This window comes from Drosophila yakuba, chromosome 2L (genome assembly GCF_016746365.2).
Source record: "Drosophila yakuba strain Tai18E2 chromosome 2L, Prin_Dyak_Tai18E2_2.1, whole genome shotgun sequence".
NCBI classification, from domain to species: Eukaryota; Metazoa; Arthropoda; class Insecta; order Diptera; family Drosophilidae; genus Drosophila; species Drosophila yakuba.
In genome coordinates this window covers 18,430,314-18,450,536 of record NC_052527.2, presented here as the reverse complement: position 1 = coordinate 18,450,536, position 20,223 = coordinate 18,430,314, and the positions used below count along the sequence as shown (strand labels likewise).

Here is a 20,223-nt window from a genome sequence, read left to right as displayed (position 1 = left end):
TTATTTAATAAAAAGCAGTAGCAGCAGCCGCAGCAGCAGCAGCAGCAGCATCTGGTAATTAATTTTGACAGTGAACCTGGGCACGCGTCGCGGGGCGCCCTGTGGCAGATGTATATGTGTATATTGTGTATATACGTATATAGCCTCTTTGGTTTCAGTTTCAGCCTTGTCTGTAATTAATTGTAAGCCGAGCCGGGCACTCACTCGCAATGAATCGGGTCAATTAATCGCAGCATCCCAAGCCAGAGCTCCTGTCCGGTTGCTCCTTCTATCCTTCTTGCTTTGGGTAAACATGTACGTGATGTTGTCCTTATTGACCGCTGCCGAAATCGGAAGTAGTTCTCTGGCACTTCTTCGGCCAATCGCTCTGCAAGTGCATCTCGAGCAAGTGTTTGCCCAGCCAAGAGCTCGCCATCCCGAGAGGCTTTTGGCCAAGTTCAATAAATGTTCGCCAAATTGGTTTGACAGAGTGAACTCGGGGCAACCAGAGTGCCAGCCATCGAGAATTCCCCGGAGACTGTTGCAGGTTCTCGAGACCCTCGTTCGTGGCAACTCAAGGGGTATTTGGATTGTCGATTGTCAATCAAATCAGAATCGATTTGGGACTTGAAATTTTGAATTGATGTGATTGAGACTCAGTTTTAAGGGTGTTTGGGCAACTTTTGACTTTAATCCGACTAAAGCAGAACTAAAAGTGCATCCGTATAACGTGAAATTTGTTTAAAAGCGCAAATGATTGAGGCGTGATGATTATATTTTTGTCTTTATACTTTGTCAACATTTTTAATTTGACAATAAATTACGTTTTTGAAAAAAGGTTATATGGAACTGAACTTTTTAGGGCATCAGACGTCGTTTTTATAGCTGACTTTCCGATATAACAGAGCTCTCTGAATATAACGCATACGCCGTGTGGTCCAACCCAGTGTAGGGCCCACGTGAAGCGACAGTTTTATGCTTTATTGATTGGAGGTCAGAACGGCTATTTTCCTTTTACGACCTGAGGTGGATCGGGGGTTAGCTTTTTATGCCTAATTGATTTATTTTATGGTCAGCTGCGGCAGAAATATTTATTGTCCACCCGTGTTTCCTATCATTTCGCAGCAACTGTCCGCATGGCACGCCATCCCGAGTGCCGCTAATAGCGAGTCCTTTGAGCGTGCCGCAGGACTCGGGCGAGAACACCTCCCGCAACACCGCCTTCAACCGCCACACGCTGCAGCCGCTGAGCCGCAAGACGCTGCTGCTGACCCGTCGGTGCCACAGACATGCCTCCGGAACCCTGTACGACAGTACGGCGAACAACACGGAGACCTCCGACGACGAGGAGTACATGCAGCACGGCAGCGAGCAGTTTGTGCTCAAGAAGCTGCGCTACCACTGCGACGGGAAGGACTGCCGCGAGGCGGAGGACTCCGAGGACGAGGACGAGGAGGCGGAGGGTCGACAGGTGCCCATCAGCCTGGTGCTGCTCATCCTGGCAAGCTACATCTGCGTGGGGACCGTGATCTTCGCTCTGTGGGAGAACTGGTCGCTGGTGGACGGGGCTTACTTTTGTTTTGTGACCCTGTCGACAATCGGATACGGAGATTTTGTGCCCGCCCGGAGCTTCAACGGGCCGGAGTTGCAGCTGTACGCCTGCTGCGCCTACTTGCTTCTGGGACTCGTCCTGGTTGCCATGTCCTTCAGCATCCTGGAAACGCAGCTCATGTGGAAGTGCAAGCGCATTGCCGTGCGACTGAAGCTGGCCCGCACGGATGGGTAATGTGCTCATCCTAATCCTCTCACAACAATCTGCAATCTTCAATCTTCAACCTGCAATCCGAATGCTTGAATCATAGACTAAGTGAACTGTGTAATTAACCCAAACTAGCCCAGCTCTGTGTACATTTGTCTGCCTATCGAAATAGTGAGAACTCGTATGTTGTCTGGAATTCAAATGAATTTGTGTAAATAAACGGAATTTTTGGAATTTTCGAATTTCTCTGCTTTTGGCATTCGCCAGGTAATCGGATACAGGCCACAAACGCTTTTCGCATACCAAGTACTTGGCAAGAAGTCGAGCAGCTTTTCATCTGAGTATAAATATCTGGTTCTTCATGTCACCGTTTGCATCTGCTGAATTATGTGTAACCTAATCACATTAACATATATTATTGCCCACTCCGCCATAAAAAGCAGGGAAAAACGGCATTTGTATTTATCTTAATTCTGGCTGAGAACCCGCATGTTTCTCCCCAATAAACATAATTCCTGCGCTTATCCCCGGTGAGTGTCAGCGAAAAAAGCATCAGGTTTCATGCAAAACACACAAGCACCTGAAACATTGTCCCTCAAAAAAAATACGCACACGTTCTGAAACTTCGAACGTTCATCATCTTTCAGAGGCACTCGGCGCATACAAAGTGTGTTTAGAGTGGCGCATAAATTTCAAAGTGCCACGCGTCATCAAAATCAAATGCCAGCCGCAGCTACCAGTCCCTTCAACTTGGCCAAGGACCTCAATATATATATATATATATATATGTATATATAGGAGCCCCAAAAAGAAGAAGACTTGGGGCAGTACTGGAACGGCGGGGCATGCGGCAAAAAGATGTGGCCCAAATCAATTGATACGACCTCAAATTGAATTTATAATTCTGTCGTTTATCCGGCGACTTGTTATGTTTGGTTCTCAATTGCCTTTGATGCTTCCGGCTTGCGACTTCACGCACGTTTTCACCGAAAGAACTTAAGCACCGGAGGGTCCATCATGTCAAAGGTCGCTTCATTGGCTATGTGCAAAAGCAATTCTGGCAAATAACAGCGCCTCCCACTTAATTTGCCTAGATAACTTTATTCCTTCTTATGGATAGATACACGTATATAGCTATATGGAAGGCATCTAGTGGACCCATGTAGATTTATCACCCGTGTCCATGCAACAATCACATTTAGTTTGGTAGTCGATGCCCCTGGGGACTCCTGCTGGCAATGGAGCTAATATCGGAAGCATTATCCCCGCCCAAGTGCCCGCCCTTCTCGTCCAGATCGACCACGTGGATGTCGAAGTTCGAATTATCGGGGCGCACACCATCTGAGGTACGAGTGTTTCCCCGGTTGCGACCCTCCACGGTGAAGGGGGCGTGGGTGGTGGGCTTATAGGTGGGTGGTGGAGTAGCAGCTGGGGCTGAAGGAGCTGATTTCTTGGGAGGAGCAGTGGAAGCAGAAGGTGCTGAGTTCGCTATCAGTTTGCTGGGACACAACGGAAGCTCTCGGTTTCTAAACTGGGAAAGAGCAGTGTGGGAGACTCCTGGAGTTGGACTCGGAGTGGGAGCTGGAGAGGATTTCCTGCTGATCTTCAGCTCGGGGGCTGTGAGAGACCTGACATTATTGGCGGCCATTGCCCGGGCAGGTACGGTTCTGAGTGGTGGCCGCCAGGTGGTCTTAATTTTTGATTTTTCACCATCGCTGATCTCAGCACTGATTTGGTTGAGCAGCTCCAGCAAAGTGCTCGTCTTCTCATCCTCGAACTCGATGCGAATCGGTGACTCCCGACCGGAGGGACAACCTGGATTGAGCATTATGAGCCTGGAAACGGAAGGAACATTAATAGGGGGATTTTACAATGGGTAACTACCCCACCTCTTGGCCTCTTCGATGGCTCTGCTCAGATTCTGGAGGCTCTTTCGCTCGTTTTTGGTGCAGCGCCCTATTTGAGAATCCTTGGCAGCACGGAGCACCACGTTCCACTTGTGAGCAGTGGACTGAAGGAGCACGGTACGGGCCACTCGCTGGAACCGCTCCTTGGCAGTTTCTTTGGCTGGCTTCGAGGGTATGGACTCAACCTTGATCTCCCGCATATCTCCCTGCCCGTTTACATTCCCGAAGGCATCGGGTTCACAGCCATTTTGCACTGGTGCCACCTGGAAGCCCTTCATCAACCGCCGTTCCCACACTTTTATGCGCCGAGGTCGTGTTTCTGAAAGGATACTAAACATGGTACTCCATGGCACTGGAGGAGTGAAAAGTCGTTCGCTTACGCCGCTCCTTTTTGTTGGCCGAGGAAACATCCATTCCGCTGTTCTCGAATATCTCGAGCATTTCGTACCGCATCGTGTTGATCTCGCTTTTCACCTCATTGATATCGTCCTCCGAGACGGGATTATCCTCGAACTTGCGATGCATGGCAGCTACATATCGCCAAACCAGGGAGCGCATTATATTATCGTACTCGCTGAACTGCTCCTGTTCCTTTCGCTTCTGCTGAAATGAAAGCGGTTTCGATTCAGTTCTCGTAGAAAAGCATTAGGTATGCCACTAGAGGATTTGATATTTGTAAAAGGAAAGGAACCATACTAACAGTATTACTAAAATACAACAAGCATCACTTATTCCGTTCAAGTGGGGTTTTCAAATCTCCAGGTTCTCACCTTGGATCGCTGTCGATCGATGGTCTTGCTGGACTTGCGGAAAATCCTGATGACCCACTTGACGGAGGGCAGGACGTTGAAGGGTGGCGGCAGGGTGGCACTGTCCTCGAAGTAGCTCATCCACAACTTGGTTCGGGCGAACTTCCACTCGGTGTCTGAGTGCTCCTGGAAACAACAAAAGAGTTGAATAACCCTTACATAAGAGCTGCAGGGGGGGCCCAAACTCACATCAATCATGGCATACGAATTGGACATCATGGCGATAAGCAGATTCAGCAGAACAATCACGTTGATGACGCTGTACGAGCCAAACATGAGCAGTCCCCAGAATCGCGTATACGACTTGATGCCACTGAGCTCGAAGTCGTCCAGCCCGACCATCCCAAAGCTGGCCCAAAAAAGTGACTGCGAGGACTCAAAGAGGCTGCGGGAACGGAGGTGGGGACATTGAATTAGCGCAATGAGTGGGCACCAACTGACCAACTGACCGGAGGCAATTGGCCTGCTGACTGGACTTACTTGCCAAACCGACGCCATTTCATGCAGGAGTCGCCGTGGGAGCCCCAATCCGCCTCCCCACCCGGCAGAACATAGCACTTGCTCTTCTCCAGGGCGGCGAAGTACCAGAGCAGTTGGTTCAGTCCGCAGGCGAAGGCGAACAGCACCAGGGTGTAGATGAAGAAGAACTTCACTATGTCGATGACCATGCGACCCAGGGAGATCTGCAGCGGACCCAGGTGCGGATTGATGCTGAACAGATGCACCAGCTTCAAGGCCGAGAAGACATTGGCCGCCGCAAAAAGTCCTTCCGCTATTAGTTGTGGGTCAAAATCGTGCCATTTCTCGCGGGGTATGTAAGCCATTTGCGGATCTCTTGCGATTTCTGTAGCCTGCTGGATGTAGGCAAAGGCTCTGGAGTCGATTTGTAAAGGGATTAAGAAGGGGATTTCACAAGGGCGCATTTTAGACCCACCTTAAACACATCACACTGACGTAGAGACTGTTGCGCAGAAAGTCGATGAAGTTCCACATGTTTCGCAAATAATTCTTCATGCCCACCGCAAATATCTCCTGCACCTCCTCCCAGACAAACCCAATCACGTACAGCACCACGAGGAGCTCCAGTTTGCTGGGTGTCTGGCCCCGCTGACGCAGCTCCTGCTCCGCCAGCTCCTTCTTCATCCTGGCCGTGCCGAAGATACGCACAAAGTCATCGTCCGCCCGCTGTGATACCAGAATCAAGATGACTGCAAGGCAAACAAAAATAAGTCAGCAGCTTGGTGTGTTATCATAAGGAAGCTGGGGGAGAAGGAGCTCTTAATCGAAAGGAAGGCGCCACCTCAAGGTAAAGTTATTTCTTGTACCCTGCAGTTTAAACCATCGCGTTTGATGATGCATTTAAAGATCTAAGGGTAGTTAATCCCATACTCTTCCCTTTCCAACTCTGTTGTTGGTAATATGCTAAAGGCGTTTATGAGATTAAATTGTTTTGCTGAATCTACTTTAACTGTTGAAACATAGTTTTTGAAGTATATTTAATGGTGCGATTTTCAGACAACATGTTTCTATTCCAATGGCCTTTTAAGCCGAGTACCTAAATAAGCATTTTAGTAAACTTCATTAGCAAATACGAGTTTTTACGAAAGAAAAAGTTTGCACTAAATGCATCAATGCCACAGAGGGTACCTGTCCATTGCAGGCTCCTCCTCAAATAGAGCTCATGTTGTTTGCTTCGGGCACAGACCGCACTTGACATACTCACACAGGAAGAACAAATAGGAGGAGGCATGGATCAGGAATTTCATAAAGGGCTTGCGCATCAACTGGCCCGTCCGGCAATTCGGGGCGCACATGTAGATGAGGCAGTAGAGCGGGAAGAGCACAGCCACCTGGCCGATGCAGATGACTTTGTCCACAATGCTTTTGCGTCGGAATCCGGGGAGGCCGTCATACCAAATCGAGGACAGTAATTGCTGAATATTCGAGTGCGCAACGAACTGTCACGGGGAATGAAGAATTTTAGCAGAATTTAGCAAAACCATGCCGGAGAAACAACCCGGAAATACCTTTTTTTGCTTGTAGGAAATGGCCTGCACCAGGCGGGTCAAGCTCATCCGGTCGCCGGGCTCATAGCTCGACATCTGCGGATCGTAGTTCAGGATGATGGCCAGCTCGTTGGAGGTGCGCGTCTGATCCAGCAGATCCACGGCAAACTTCTGGCACTGCCTGCGCAGGTCCATGTACTCCGACTTGCACTCCTGCTCGGTGAGGGCCAGGTTCCTCAGTTCCCAGGACAACTGGAAGGCGGTGAATATGGGGTCGTTGGAGGTCAAGCAGATCAGCGAGGGACTGCAGAGCGCGCGGTAGATGTTCACCCGGGAGAGGGAGTGCCTCAAGGAGTCCTCGGCGGTCAGGCGGACGCACTCGTCACAACCGCAACTATGAAATCCGAGATTGATAATGGGATTACACCCATGTAAGGTGAAAAAGCTCACCGTATATCATGTGGCACTGGCACCGCTGCTCCGCGATCCAGCAGAATGCGAAGTATCTCAAAGTTGTTCTTGTGGGCGGCCAGCATCAGAGGTGTGATATCCGGCGCAAACATAGCAGTATTTATGTCCACTTTTTGCCAACTCTGTGAAAAGGGATAAATAAGTACATGTAAAAAAAATATTCCAATGCATAGATCCAAAATCGCCTGTTAAAATGCCTACAATTATGTGAAATAATCAGCAATTAAATTATTCAGTTAGCGACTTAATATTACGTAACTTTAATAATAAAGTATTTCTCACACTAGAGAGAAACAATCAGGAATTATTTTAATGGATATCAGACATTTTCTACACGTAACATTTATTACAAACAATTTGCGGTGAATTTAAAAGCAATAGTTACATACGAGTACACTGGCTCGCATGACCAAACTACATTTTGTCAATCCCGGTGGCTACTTCTCCAAATTCCAAGAACTGCTCAATGACCCACTCGAAGAGCGCTGTCTTCATCGTTTTGTGGATGCTATTAAGCCTGTTAAACGTTTTATTGCATATGCGCTACAATAGTAATTTTCACGCTCCAACAGCGCCCAATGGCTGCCTAATGAAGCGTGCCTGTGTGCATAAATATGAGGCCGACGGAGCCCAGACGACTTTATTTGCAATAAGCGGGAGCCGTGTCCCGTCCTCTGTGCTCCGTATGCCGAAGAGGTTCTGAGTGTGCTGGATTTTCTGAAGAAGTGGGCGGATGTCGCCGGATGTGGGGGTTTTTGGTCGTTGGCCGCTTATCGCACACTCCCAATCACTCGAGAGTCGAGATCCTGCGAGTACGTGCCCAATGGCGAGGATGATCCCGATGGGTGGGACGCCCCGGTCGCTACAAGCATACCACCCTCTCCAATGGCCCACGCTCCTCGCACGGAAACTGATTAAAATCGTGTTAGCTTCAACTTACAGGGCCTCAATGCCTACGGACGATAATGTGGGCCGCAAATTAGCTGAGCACAGCAGACAAAACAAGGGATACACTGGGAAAATAAATCTGACCTAAGTGAAGGGCATAAAATCAATGCCCTAGAATAGGTAAATAGGTAAGTGTTATCTAATTGTTTTTATTCAATTATCAAAACTACTTTGCCATGCATAAATTTCTAGATTGCATGTCGATATAAAATATTATTTTAAGTTATTGCAGTCGATTCCTCCAACTGTCTATGCTGTGACTTACGTAGGGCTCGCCCTCCTTGTAGATAAGCTCCTCGTGCTCGAGCAGGAGCTCCACAGCCTCCACGAACTCCGCATTGATGGCGTGCAGCAGGGCGTCCTTGGTCTCCACCCCCATGACGACGAGCAGCTCGACCATCTCCAGGTTCTCGTTGTCTATCGCCAGGGTGAGCGCCCGGCGGCCCAAGGGGTCCATGCAGTTGATGTTGATGTGCTGGTGGCGCAGCGCCTTCTGCAGGATCCTGCAATTATTCGAATTTACTTAATAAAGGGGGTGGTATTGCTGCTAATTGGGGCTTGGGGCCCACTGAAAGGTTCGCAATAACTTTTCTTTTCTTCGCCTTCCCACAGAGTTTGCCCGATGTCAAGTCAAAAGTTGGAGTCCAAGTTCCTAATTACATCGCGGCCGCGGCCTTCAAAAAACTTTCCCAATCAATTGGGCGCCAGAAAAGGGACTCATATCGCTTCTGTTTAGCAGCTGGCAAAGAAGAGAGAGCGCAAGGTGGAAAAGTCCCGAATCAAGTTATGTACTTTTTCCAACACTGCGGTGCACTGCCTGGCAGTTAATCGAAATCTGGTTACCCTGGAAGTGAAGTGTCAAAACTTGTTTTCATCTGCTAGTCATTAAGGGCAGAAATCTTTGATTTTACGAACGTTCGTCAACATAAATTGTTGTACTAAATTCAAAGAAGAAACGCACTCCGCTTTTTTAAGACGCGATTACAGTGACTACACACTACACCCAATATTAGGCGATTAAATTATTCGTAAGCCCCAACGATTCAAAAACTCAATACCCAATGGAAGCCGCCGAGGGTCAAAGCTTGGTCATCAAAATGGCCCAAAAGAACAAGGGTGAGCCAACAGGGGTGTCCTCTGGAGTTTCGTGTATGTATAGTATGCAACCTTAAATCTTGTAGAGACCCAAACTGTGAAGCTGGTGGCCGGAGGCGGGCTGGCCAACAACTGGTTTGCGCCGACGGCGTATGGGGCCGGAGGTGTTTCATTCGCAAGTAGTCCCATGGCCCCTCCGTCGTCCATTCCGAATCACAGCGTATCGTGCCAGTTCTACATGGACCGCGAGGAGCAACTGTACCGCCGCGCCTGCCAGATGAAGGGCATCCGGGTGGAGCGGGTCCACGAGATCCGCGAGGAGGAGGACGACTCGAATGGCTCCGAGGAGGAGCCTTCAAAGGGCATCCGCTACCGCTACACCCTGGACGAGATGAAAAGTTTCAACCCGTACCGCTTTATCAACTTTTAAATGTTCCCAAAACGTCCCAAGTACCGCCATTGCCGCCACATTTCCATTTCCATCCATATCGCATCGTCAGTATTATTATATCCATGTAGCATCCATTACTAGGTCTGGTTTCGGCACCATCCCCACATTCCACTTAAAGTGTGAGCTTGTAGCTGCACCATGCATGCCTCCAAACCAAAATGGGAATCACATGAGAAACTGGAACCCAGGACACCCCCCATTTGCTTGTTGTTACCGTATTGCCAACCCCATGAAAAGAATAAAGAATTGTTCATAAATGACATTCTACCATGTCAACAAAAAGTGAAGACTTTCTATTTGGCGCAAATGCAGGTAAGAAAACCAAAGTTATCCTCAATGCAAAAGGAAAAAAGTGAATTTATTAAATTTAATAATTTAATATTAAAAGTTTCTTTGCAATAAGATTCGTTTATGGAATTGAATGTGAGTAAATGTGGGTGAGCTCTTAACTGCTTTAAGTGACAGCCGAAAAGTATTTGGATAATTTGGCTTATCTCGTATTCATTGCCAGCAAACGGAATTAATCGCACATTTATTAAAGCAGAGCCGTAAACGAGCGTAAAGTATCTGGGTCGAAGTCCTCATATTGCTTATTAAGTGGCTGCCAGGATACCAGTTAGGTAACCATTTTGAGGCCCGCGGCAGACGAGTGTGCAAATAATGGAATAATAGAAGCCACCACCAACGCCGCATCCAAACAACCCAAGGAGGCTCCTTCCCGATGGGATTTATGGTACCTGTGCGACCGCGACCGAGCCCAGTCAACACCTGTGCTTCCCTGGGCGAAGCCTCCAATGGAGCTTGGCATACCCCCCTAAAAATGTAGGTCTTTTTACTCGAACTTCATACACTCGGATATATCTGGTGGTACGTTTAGATATGTGCCTCAATTTAAGTTTAAGTATATCAAAGCCAATTCGGTTTTAGGCTGTAAGTCGATTGGAAATATTTACTAGATTAGCCTGTGCATTGACTAATGCTTTCCGAGCACCTGATTGTGGTAAAAGTTTCTTGCAGTGCATCCCTCCCGCCCAAGATTCCATACTAAACGCCCCCATCCACCTGCTGGGCATCGGAGGCGTGAAAAGCGCTACTCACCTGCGCACATTCGGCATATCGCCTCGCTCCACAGCCAGCAGGAACTTCTTCTCCTCGAGCAGCAGAGGTTGTGGTAATCCCAGCGGCACACAGAACCCGCCCACCGATTTGGGGGCGGAGGAGGCGTGGTTGCCGCCAGACGATACCTGGCATATTTTAAACAGACAGGTGAGCAGGAGCACATACGAACATGCCGATGCGGCGGGAAATCGTGTATGCGGAATTGCGAATAAATAAAAAATAAACATACAAGAAATTAAGTGCAAAGTGGAGGATGCTGGGCTGATTGTCTGGCTTCCATCTAAATGGCATTGGAGGCGTTTAAGGTAAGCGGCGTTTAGCTAATACTGGCGGCTTTAAGAGGTGCTACTTTCTGGATCTGGATCTGGATCTGGCTTGGGATTAGATCCGAGGTGGGTTTCTACTTACGCCCGTCGGCAGCTTCTTTTTGCGACCCATTCTAGAGTTAGTGCACTTCACATAACAGGTTTACCAAGTCCAGGGTTCAGAGTTCAAAATCCGGCTTCATGTCGCTGGGCTTAGCACACTTGCATTGAAAACTGAACGATATTTACATATATGGCATATATATAGTATTTATATACACAATGGCTAAGCCAAAAAGTCCAATACTAAGCCGGGCCACATGCAACTTTCAAGTTGATTTTGCTTTTATACTCATAGTTATATTGTATGTCCAACTGGGTGTGCATGTGCATGTGTGAGATTGTGTGTCTGCGGGTTTTTGACTTGGTTTATGGTTTCTGGTTTCCGGCGTGCAAAAAGTTTCTATTTAAGCTGTTTATAATGTTTTTCTTTTTATTTCCGTCGCTGACCGAGCTGGCCGAGCTGGCTAAGCCCTTTTTAAGTGCCATCTGCATGGGCAAGATTTAAGTTTTGCCAATTTAGTGAGTTGATTAGACACTGTGCTCCTTCACCGTTTCCCGACTTTTCTGGCCAATTTCAAAGGCCACACTGAATACACTGAATACCGCATTCGCGAGCACTTATTGCACTTATTATTTCTATGACCAATTGTTCAATCGCTTTTCTGTTTTGATTTATATTTTCATTGCACTCATCATTTGTATTAGTTTTTGTGGCTCTCAGTGGTGTGCTTACATCACCGCCGTCAATCGGCTTCCCATTAAAAATAATTTCTTTGTTTTCCAATATTTTCCACACCCGATGAAAATACTTTTCTTTTCCGATGCCTTCCCCCGCATGTGTGAACAATGCCAAAATGAATATTTAAGGAGTTTTTTCGGCGGGGGCCACCAATTGGTAATCCGCACAGAAAAAATGCATTCCGCCTACATGCTTTCGCTTTAGACTGTTTTTATACTCCTGCGGACGCGGATATGGCTGCGGATATGGATGCGGATGCTGCAGATGCATTTAAAAGTGTTTGGGCTGGTCATAAAAAATGCAAGTGCTTGTATACGCGGCAAGAAAAAACTCGGACCCATCATGGCGGTTGTTCCATAAAAAACACTTCCGGTACCGACAAAAGGTGGTTCTGGCTGCCACAGAGGCCCCGATGGTGCATTGTTTAATTAACTTAATAGAAATATAAGTGCGGAGGACAGGCGAAAATGCGGACGGACATAAAAATGTCGCAATAAATTCGGTTTTATCCGCCACTTCATGGGAAGCGTTTATTAATGGATTCATAGCTGTTCACCTGCAGCAGGTGTATGGTGCGAAACTCGTAGGATGGCGACTGGCCATCGAAATGGGATTGTATCTATAATAACTAGGATTATAACATATTGGATTAGCCTACTACGTAAAACTGGTATATTTCGCTAGGGCATTTGATTCTAATTTCTGTCTCTGTATCCGAGACGTGTTAATTTTTCCTGCAGCCGATTGAAGTATGATAACTTTGTCGAAAGAGCACTGGAGTTCATTTAAACTAGAACAAATTTTGAGTTTTTACAGAGTTCATAAAAAGGGAGAGCTTATCGCGATGGCAGCAAGTTGAATCGAAACTCCAGCAGTCTCAGACCACAAGCTCCGCACACACAGCCACAACTTGACAATCAACGGAGCAACTAGGAGGAACTAGGAGCAACCAAGAGCAACCAGGAGCACAATGAATGAAGGATATAGCCACGTAATTCAGTTGGCTCACGGACTGCACTTAAGCCACTTATAACCAAGCGTACGGACGGATACGTACTTCTTGCATTCCGGCACATAAAAACGTGTGCAATTGTTCGACTCGCTCGCACAATGGACGTTGGAATTTCATGTGTCCGGCTTAGGTGAGGACTGGGAATATGAATTGTATGCTGGCATATACTTTATAACAATGCGTTTGGTCACCGAACTTATTCCTGTACAATGCGTCGTAGTTTATGTGTTTTATTTTATATTCCAGCTCTTTTGAAGGCGAAAACCCGCCGAAAGACAACCCGCGACGCACCGCGAACGTGTGCCACCTGCGAAATTTACACGCTGCTACTAACGCGCAGAAATTTATACCTTTCCCGAGGGCCGAGCGGCGATGTGGCTAATTTAATTAGACTAAAACGTCAAATATTTGTCACCCATCGTATGGATACGCCTGGAGGTTGTCCGTGCAAGTATCGCTTGAACATTTATCCGTATATATATATATATGTATATGAAATTATATATATAGGTTTGTGGTGTTATGAATTGCGTGGGTCGAGGGCTGAAACAGTATCAACAAGTTTTCGCCAAGTTCCCTAAGGGGATTAGGACCCAAACATATGGAGGGGATGGGGCTGGGGGCCACGATCCAGACGGCGACTGTCGGCAATTGAATTACAACTAATTTGCCATGATTTGATTTGTGCTGCGACAGCTATTGTTTGCCACTTGCTCTTTGGGCGCTTTTCTGGCCACAAACTGCTCTGCATTTGCGGATATTTTCGTGCTGCCCAATGCAGCGTTCCTAATTTGATTTGGAAAATACCAGTTCTGCCTGCAATTCGATTGACATTGGTTACCTTGCGTTTTCAATATATTTCAATAGCTTCAAGTCCGGTGTACTCCATCTTGTATATAAATCTACGCCTCCTCCTTCTTTTTATACTTCCTATAAATCTGAAATCAACTTCAGTTTGCTTAATTTGTTTCTGTGCTTAAAGTGGTTTGTATTGCAATTATTTGTTCGTAGCCCAACGGAATCCTTGTAAGTGGTCACATTCAAATTATTTATTTTACACTTGTTCAGATTTTTTTTAATTTTGATACCCATTAAACTCTTCTCTAGTAAACCTTGAGAGCCCATGACTTTGTTATTTTAAAAGTTTATTTAATTTTTGACTTGCACCCGAGCCATTTCACTGGACAGCCTTAAAAAGGGGTCCGGGTTGCACTGGCTGCTCTACTTCAATTGTGATACACGGAACTGCTAGACAGTCCAGGAGGGTCCTTCACATGTTCATATGTCTCCGGCAGAGTCAGCCTTTTGACAGGCATACACAAATTTGCCCGGGCAAATCTAAACTCTTGATACACAAGGCAAGAGCAGTAACCGACTTGCCAAACAAAGGCGGAATTAAATCAAAAATCTTAAAATGGATTTTGATGAGATGGGGCAGTGGGTGGGTGGGTGCTGGAGAGGAAAGGAATTCTTTGGCGACAGACAACAATTGAAGCAGATCCCAGCATCAGCTGAAAAGTCGAGGTTTGGGCCGGAGCTTCGCATGACTGCACGTAAACAGGCGAAGCCAAACAAACAAACAAACACCAGATGAGGTTTTCAGGCGGAAAAGAGTGGATCAGGAGCAGGAGGAGCAAGAGGAAGAGGAGGAGCAAGAGGAGCAGCAGGCTCCCAACCACATGCCCACACGTAACTCATTTAGTGGCAGGTGGGTTACCATAACTGCGTCTTTTATCAAGCTGCATGCGGTGAGCCAAGAGCTCCAGTTCGAAGCAAAAGCACTCTTTAAGTCGCGCCCGACTCCATTCTCCTGGTTTTTTGGCCGCGCTGCGATATATATGGCACTTCCCGTGCCTTTTTTCTGCTCCCTATATCTGCTTGTTTTGGCCACGTGGCTTTTAGTAATACACGCGGAAATTTGGGAAAATCACTCAGAAAATTTATAAATAACAAGAAATAACTAAATGACTTCTCAATTATAAAATTTATATAAAATATAATATAATTGTAATAGTAAATAACACAAGTACTAAGAGCTAATAAGTTATAATTTTGCTTGCTATCTAGATCTACAAATTTGAAGAACCCAGTTTAAGAGCAACTCAAAATACGTATAATAAACTGGTAAGCATACTCGTTTTTCCTATATTTTTCTGTAACGCCTAGAGACAAAGCTTTTCCTAATACTTTCCAGTGGATCTGAGTGCGTCTGGCGGTGGCAGTCCCAGAAGCAAACAGACAGTAAGTAGCATAGTTACACGCACGCCCTCACACATTTCGCAGCAGGTTACTCTGGAGCAGGTTATCCTGCAGGAGGCGATCCTGGACAAGGAGCTAGAGCAGGAGCAGGAGCAGGAACTGCGGAATAATATGATGCATTTCCATAATTCACCCGGCAGTTCGCCAAACGGTTTGCTGCTTTGCTGCTTTGCTGCCGCGCTGCACACATAGTGTGTGGCAAATAAAATTGCATTCAATATTTCTCCTCGTTTTGCTGCAGCTCGTTGATGAGATTTTTTCCCATGGCGCCGACCTACCACGCCCCCTCCAGACGTCATATTGTTTGTCTTGCATTAAATTTATGGCTGTTGCGTTGCTGCACTCGCCCTAAATTGCATGTCGGTTATATTATTTCAAGCTGCAAGCTCGCATAATAATGCGGCATCAGTTCGATGCGGAGTGCTTAAGAGCCCTTTAGTGATCTGGAAAATTATTCTTAAATCCGAGTGGGCAAACAGATTGCAGGAAACTGCAAAAAATAAGTGCATAACTCGGTTAGCTGCAGTTTTATTTCCTTTATTGCATTAAAAAACTTAAAAAATATTCTCCCTTTCGGCATGGGCTTTCAGCCAAATATGCCAAATATGCTTGCATTTCATATTCCCTGTATTTCCTGTTTCCCACTTAATCATTTTTCATGGCCAACTTTTGGGCGCTGCATTCGATTTTCGACTTCCCTACTTTTCCGATTTATTCTTCTCGACTTGTTCTCTTGAAAATGTTCGCCCAGCTCTCTGAAATGACGCCATCAAGTGGAAGTGGCATTCTTTAAATATTTATTTTCGCATGCCAATGTGATGAGGCACTTCCCTTTTAAACAGTGCGAAATTTTCATCAATAAAATGAGACTTTAAGTTAAATCGAAGGCAAATAAACGAACTTCTTGCGGTGGCCCCATTGTTGGCCAAAACAAATCCCCAAACGATTCCACGAGCAGGATCAAAAAGCAGTCCTTGCGGTAAAATAAATTCCCTGCAATTCATGACAGTTCAGCTGAGTCCGGGAATACCTGCTGGAAATCGGAGTGGGAGCTGGTACTTTCCGGAGTGAAAAGTGGGCGTGGCGCAGCGTACGTGCCGAGATACAAAACTTGCTTGAAAGGATTAGAAAGTCGGGTGTGGAACGCACGTAGCTCCGTTCCTCCCTCGAAGGGCTTAGAAGGCAATCAAAATTAATTGTTTTGCGGTTAGCCACAAAACTTCTCCATCTCCGGACCGTCCGCAGACCCCAGACCACCCATTTCCTTTGACATTTCGGAACGCCAGAAATAAATGTACATGTTTCTTTTATAATAAACGAGGCACTCAGCTGCCAGGCGGCTGGCAAAAGTGCCAATTAAATGTATTTACAAGCGAACGCAAATCAAACAGATGAAGTGCCGCATCACCGACGCCACCAATCCAATTCTATCCGTTTCGATCGGATCGAAATAGGCCGAATCGGGCCTAAAAATACCGCTCACCTGTGCATTTGTTTACGTGGCCGGGCGTTAGATGTAAACAAGTCTCGCCGGAAGTCCACGAAGTCCTCAAGACGGCAAGGTGCTCAGAGACGCGCATACTAAGTATATGGCTTTGCATGCCAGGCACAAGTGGTGAAATGCAAAAGAATCCGAGTCATTGCTCCACTTTGTCACAAGTTCAAGCAGCAAGGTCTGTCTGGCTCACAAGATTCCCCCAGCATTGATCTCCGGCTGTCAACGGGCCGTGCAAAGGCCAAATGCCGTTTATTTTTAATGGCCACACATATCCAAGCGTATATATCCCCCGAAATACAGCTCTGATGGGAGATGTCATAAGCAGCGGCGCCAGAAGAACAGTCAACGACACGCCGACGACCTTAGAGTCGAAACAAAGCACTATGTGGTATCCACATAGCGGAAAATTCGGGCGCACCACCATCGCGCCAGCTTCGAATTAAATTATTTATTTAGCCATTCGTCCGCATGCTTTGCGTATTTTCCATTAATGACCTAGAAAGTATGTGCGATCTAGGCAGCTGAGAACGGAAAAGCTGGATCTTGAGAGCCAGGCAGAAAGACCAGCAAATTGATTTCAACGATGGTTGATTTTATTTTGGTCAGCTAGTGGGCGGAATGCAAACCGCAAGGCAGAAGTCGAGGAATCGGAAAGCAGAATATTATACACGAAATCATAATTCATTGGCAAGCCTTTGCGAATCTCTTTGATATGCGTTATTCCAGCATCAGTATGATACACAAGATATTGAGCGAACACAACGTATTAGCCATTTAAGATAATGGCTTTTAAAAAACATTCTTTAATCAGTTTTATCTTCCGCGCAAAGGAGATCCGATCGAAATACACATAATATTTAACTTGACTCTTCCATTCCCTTTGCCACCTATCACATCAATAATCTGGTTACATGATCTTCTGACTCAAAACCAGCACAACATCTATGCCCCCATATACCACGTTATCCTTTTTAACAACCAAAATCGACCGGACTAAGCCCAATTTGGTATATTGGACCCAATTGTCGGCGATTACCTCCACATTTCTGGCATAATATTCACCTTTTTTGATTGGGCAGGCTTCGGTACTTTTTGGAATATTTGAGTCCTTGAATGAAACCGCAAAGTACCTGTCATAAATTAGCGCCATGTACTTGCAGGTTTTGAAATTCACGGCCACATTCGTGGACTCCCACTCTCCATTTCTGAGTGACAATACATCATTTGACACATCGTATTCGTTATCCAAATCGACGTGAATGATCACTGTTCCATTCAATAGGCGTTGCCGGCCAACCAATCGGAAATTAAATTCAAAGAGTGTTTCATTGTCTCCAAAAATTTTCGTAACTGATTCTATTCGAACTTCCAGCGCAGCTCGAACCAGTGCCTAAATGAAAACTTCTTAAGAGAAGAAAATAGAAGGCTTTTGAATACACCTACCGAATTGGCGATTGAAAGAACCAAAAGGACTTTGTGCAATTCAAGAGACATTAGCTGATTTTTGGGTTTATTTTTTAAAATAACATACTCTTTTCAATAATTTTGTTTTTATATAATTCTAGTACTGAGCATTCGCATGTGTAGACATCATAAAATGTAATCATTAGACAGTGTTTCCTGTCAGTCGAGTAAGATAAAATCAAATTATCAGTAATTAAATCTTTTATTGATAACACCAACGCATATACGAGTATAAAAGCCCTTTTTCATAACCACACGAAATATAACTTGAACTTCATTAATTTTAATGTGCGCTAGAATTACTAGTTTACAATTTTTCTATTATATATTCTATTCAGCATGAGGAGCTACCAAAAAATGTTTGAAGCCTGCTTCTCCCCACGTATTGCTCTGGAATGATACCCCACACGCACCTCCCACATTTGGAAAATTGAAAATGGAAAATGAAAAACGGAAAACGGGGCTAATGGACCAATGCTGCGTGGCTGCAGTTGCTGAAGTCCGATTTTGCTGTTGCTGTTTGTTGTTTGCTGGTTTATTATTAGCACGCAAAGAAGTTTAGCGAGGTAAACACATTGACTTCATGTTGCGCCGCGGAAAACTCGACGGAAGTCGGGGAAAACTGATTTCGAAACAAGCGGCAACCAGAAGGAACACGAAAATAGCTTCGTCGAGAGCCAAAAATTTCCACCCAAACTGGACTGAAATTGAAAAATATTTTCGAGAATTCCAAAACAGTTGCGCCTGCAATGAGCAAAAGCGAAGACGGGTTGTTTCGAGTGCCTGAAATTTGTTAATCCTCCAAAATATCACACGAAAGAGGAATTTGTGTTGAAATGTAAACATTTGTACGCGAAAAGTGTCCGGCGAAATAAAAATGGTAGTGCGAAATGGGAAAACGTGCAAAAAATACACACATATCTTCGTCGGGACATCTAAAAACTGTGCACCCCAAACAAGCAACAGAAGTTGTGGAGGTGTGAAAACATCGTTCCGCAATATTGGCGGCCTTTTCACCTGGTACCTGGTCGGAAAAGTGGGAAATCGGAAACAAAACCAGTCTCTAACACCAAAACAAAACGGAACAAAATAAACTGACACGACAAGCGAAACAAAAACAAATCACCCAAATTGTAGTTAAAAGTTCCCTCTAATGCTGGATGAACTTGCTTTCCTCTGTTGGCACAGATTAGATTATAATGAAAAATTTTTAGAGATTGTCATCCTTTAAGGCATTTAGGGCGAAAATCAAATTTAAAGTAAGCAAGCATTTAATTTGAACTCCAATTTTTTGACTGAAAAACATAGTAACTCAACTCAAAAGTAGAGCAGAATGAAAACAAAACGTGCCGCCATCGCAATTTTCGATCGGAAAAAAGCTACAGGCAGCTGCGTTTAGCGCATTTAAGGGATTTGCATTATTCAAAGCGCAGCCAAAGGCGGAAGCCCGTGACGTGAAAGCCAGGAGAGATTGGGGCCCAAACCAATTTTTGGCCAACAGCCCTTGGTCACCTGGCCGTGTGCAAATCAAAACGCAGCTTAGTTCGGCGGCCAGTCTGTTTGCCTTGGACTCTGCCCAGAACTTTAAAGCCCAGCAACCAGCTATGGTCAATGGGTATGGAACTGGGCTTGGGATTGGGCCTGGGATTGGGATTGGAGGAGTTGCGAGAACACGTTTCGCAACCACACGCCGTTGTCTGGGCACGTTCGCATCAAGTGGCTCGACCTGGCAGGCGTTTTGTTTATTTGCCTTTGCCTTTGCCTCTGCCTCTGCTGCCGGCGAAGGCGAGTGACCGAATCGGCGGGAGTGGAGTGGATATGGCCAGTGTGTGGATGCCACTGGGGGAGTGGGAGTGGGAGTGGGAGAGGGAGAGGGACGGTGGCTGAGTGGGAAGTTCTATGGCCGCAACTGCAGCTGCCAACTGCGCGTATACGTAATTTTATGGCCAAGGCTTCGGTTTGCTCGCTTGTGGCTTAGCCGTGGCTATTGTTTATAAGGCAGGCGCTCTTAAAGCGATTTAAGTTTTTCCAACGGGCACTCCGTGCGCAGGCCAATTAAAAAGACAGGTAGCACAGAAAACAGTCATTTAGAATGTACACATATGAAATCATATTAGTTTAAAATCCTTCAAGAGAAATGTAACCGTGCCAGAAGGTAGTTATATAAATATTCACAAGTTGTCATATAGCGCACCTAGCAGTTTTCAAAAGTGTAATATTTAATAATTTTATTACTGCACAACTACAGAAAATGTGTCCAAATTTCCTACTTGAGGGACCCAACGTGGTGGAAAATGAAATCCAATTTGGACGACACATTTTCCGCCGTGTAGGTGCTC

At 45.9% G+C, this 20,223-nt stretch overlaps 4 protein-coding genes across 7 annotated transcripts in view; 2 read left to right on the top strand and 2 right to left on the bottom strand.

The window, feature by feature from the left end:
- LOC6528804 overlaps nucleotides 1-1,980 on the top strand; it is a 40,903-nt gene extending 38,923 nt beyond the window's left edge. Inside the window, exon 9 of the mRNA XM_002089800.3 lies at nucleotides 1,105-1,980. Within this exon, the coding sequence (XP_002089836.1) occupies nucleotides 1,105-1,765 (661 nt within the window). The 3' untranslated portion in view covers nucleotides 1,766-1,980. The remainder of the gene's footprint in view (nucleotides 1-1,104) is intronic.
- Nucleotides 1,981-2,819: 839 nt separating this feature from the next.
- On the bottom strand, nucleotides 2,820-12,988 carry LOC6528802 (transient-receptor-potential-like protein). 4 transcript variants are annotated; one of them, XM_015198576.2, is made up of 14 exons: nucleotides 12,860-12,988; nucleotides 10,953-11,083; nucleotides 10,524-10,669; nucleotides 8,145-8,382; nucleotides 6,911-7,053; nucleotides 6,482-6,854; nucleotides 6,178-6,412; nucleotides 5,389-5,662; nucleotides 4,935-5,327; nucleotides 4,644-4,839; nucleotides 4,416-4,580; nucleotides 4,026-4,248; nucleotides 3,628-3,964; nucleotides 2,820-3,573 (listed from the first exon to the last, which is right to left on the bottom strand). In XM_015198576.2, exons 2-14 carry the CDS (start codon nucleotides 10,980-10,982, stop codon nucleotides 2,937-2,939), a joined length of 3,390 nt encoding a protein of 1,129 aa, XP_015054062.1. In that variant the 5' UTR covers nucleotides 10,983-11,083; nucleotides 12,860-12,988; the 3' UTR covers nucleotides 2,820-2,936. The 4 variants fall into 4 exon arrangements, with proteins under 4 accessions (XP_015054062.1, XP_015054063.1, XP_002089834.1 ...); XM_015198577.2 differs by having other exon boundaries at nucleotides 12,832-12,987; XM_002089798.3 differs by having other exon boundaries at nucleotides 4,026-4,245; nucleotides 12,832-12,987.
- Nucleotides 8,733-9,707, top strand: LOC6528803. The gene is made up of 2 exons (XM_002089799.4): nucleotides 8,733-8,995; nucleotides 9,061-9,707. The coding sequence occupies exons 1-2, from the start codon at nucleotides 8,941-8,943 to the stop codon at nucleotides 9,402-9,404; spliced, it is 399 nt and encodes a 132-aa protein (XP_002089835.1). The 5' UTR covers nucleotides 8,733-8,940; the 3' UTR covers nucleotides 9,405-9,707.
- Nucleotides 12,989-16,976: 3,988 nt separating the features above from the next.
- Nucleotides 16,977-18,064, bottom strand: LOC6528801. The gene is made up of 2 exons (XM_002089797.2): nucleotides 17,864-18,064; nucleotides 16,977-17,810 (listed from the first exon to the last, which is right to left on the bottom strand). Exons 1-2 carry the CDS (start codon nucleotides 17,912-17,914, stop codon nucleotides 17,328-17,330), a joined length of 534 nt encoding a protein of 177 aa, XP_002089833.1. The 5' UTR covers nucleotides 17,915-18,064; the 3' UTR covers nucleotides 16,977-17,327.
- Between the last annotated feature and the right edge of the window lie 2,159 nt (nucleotides 18,065-20,223).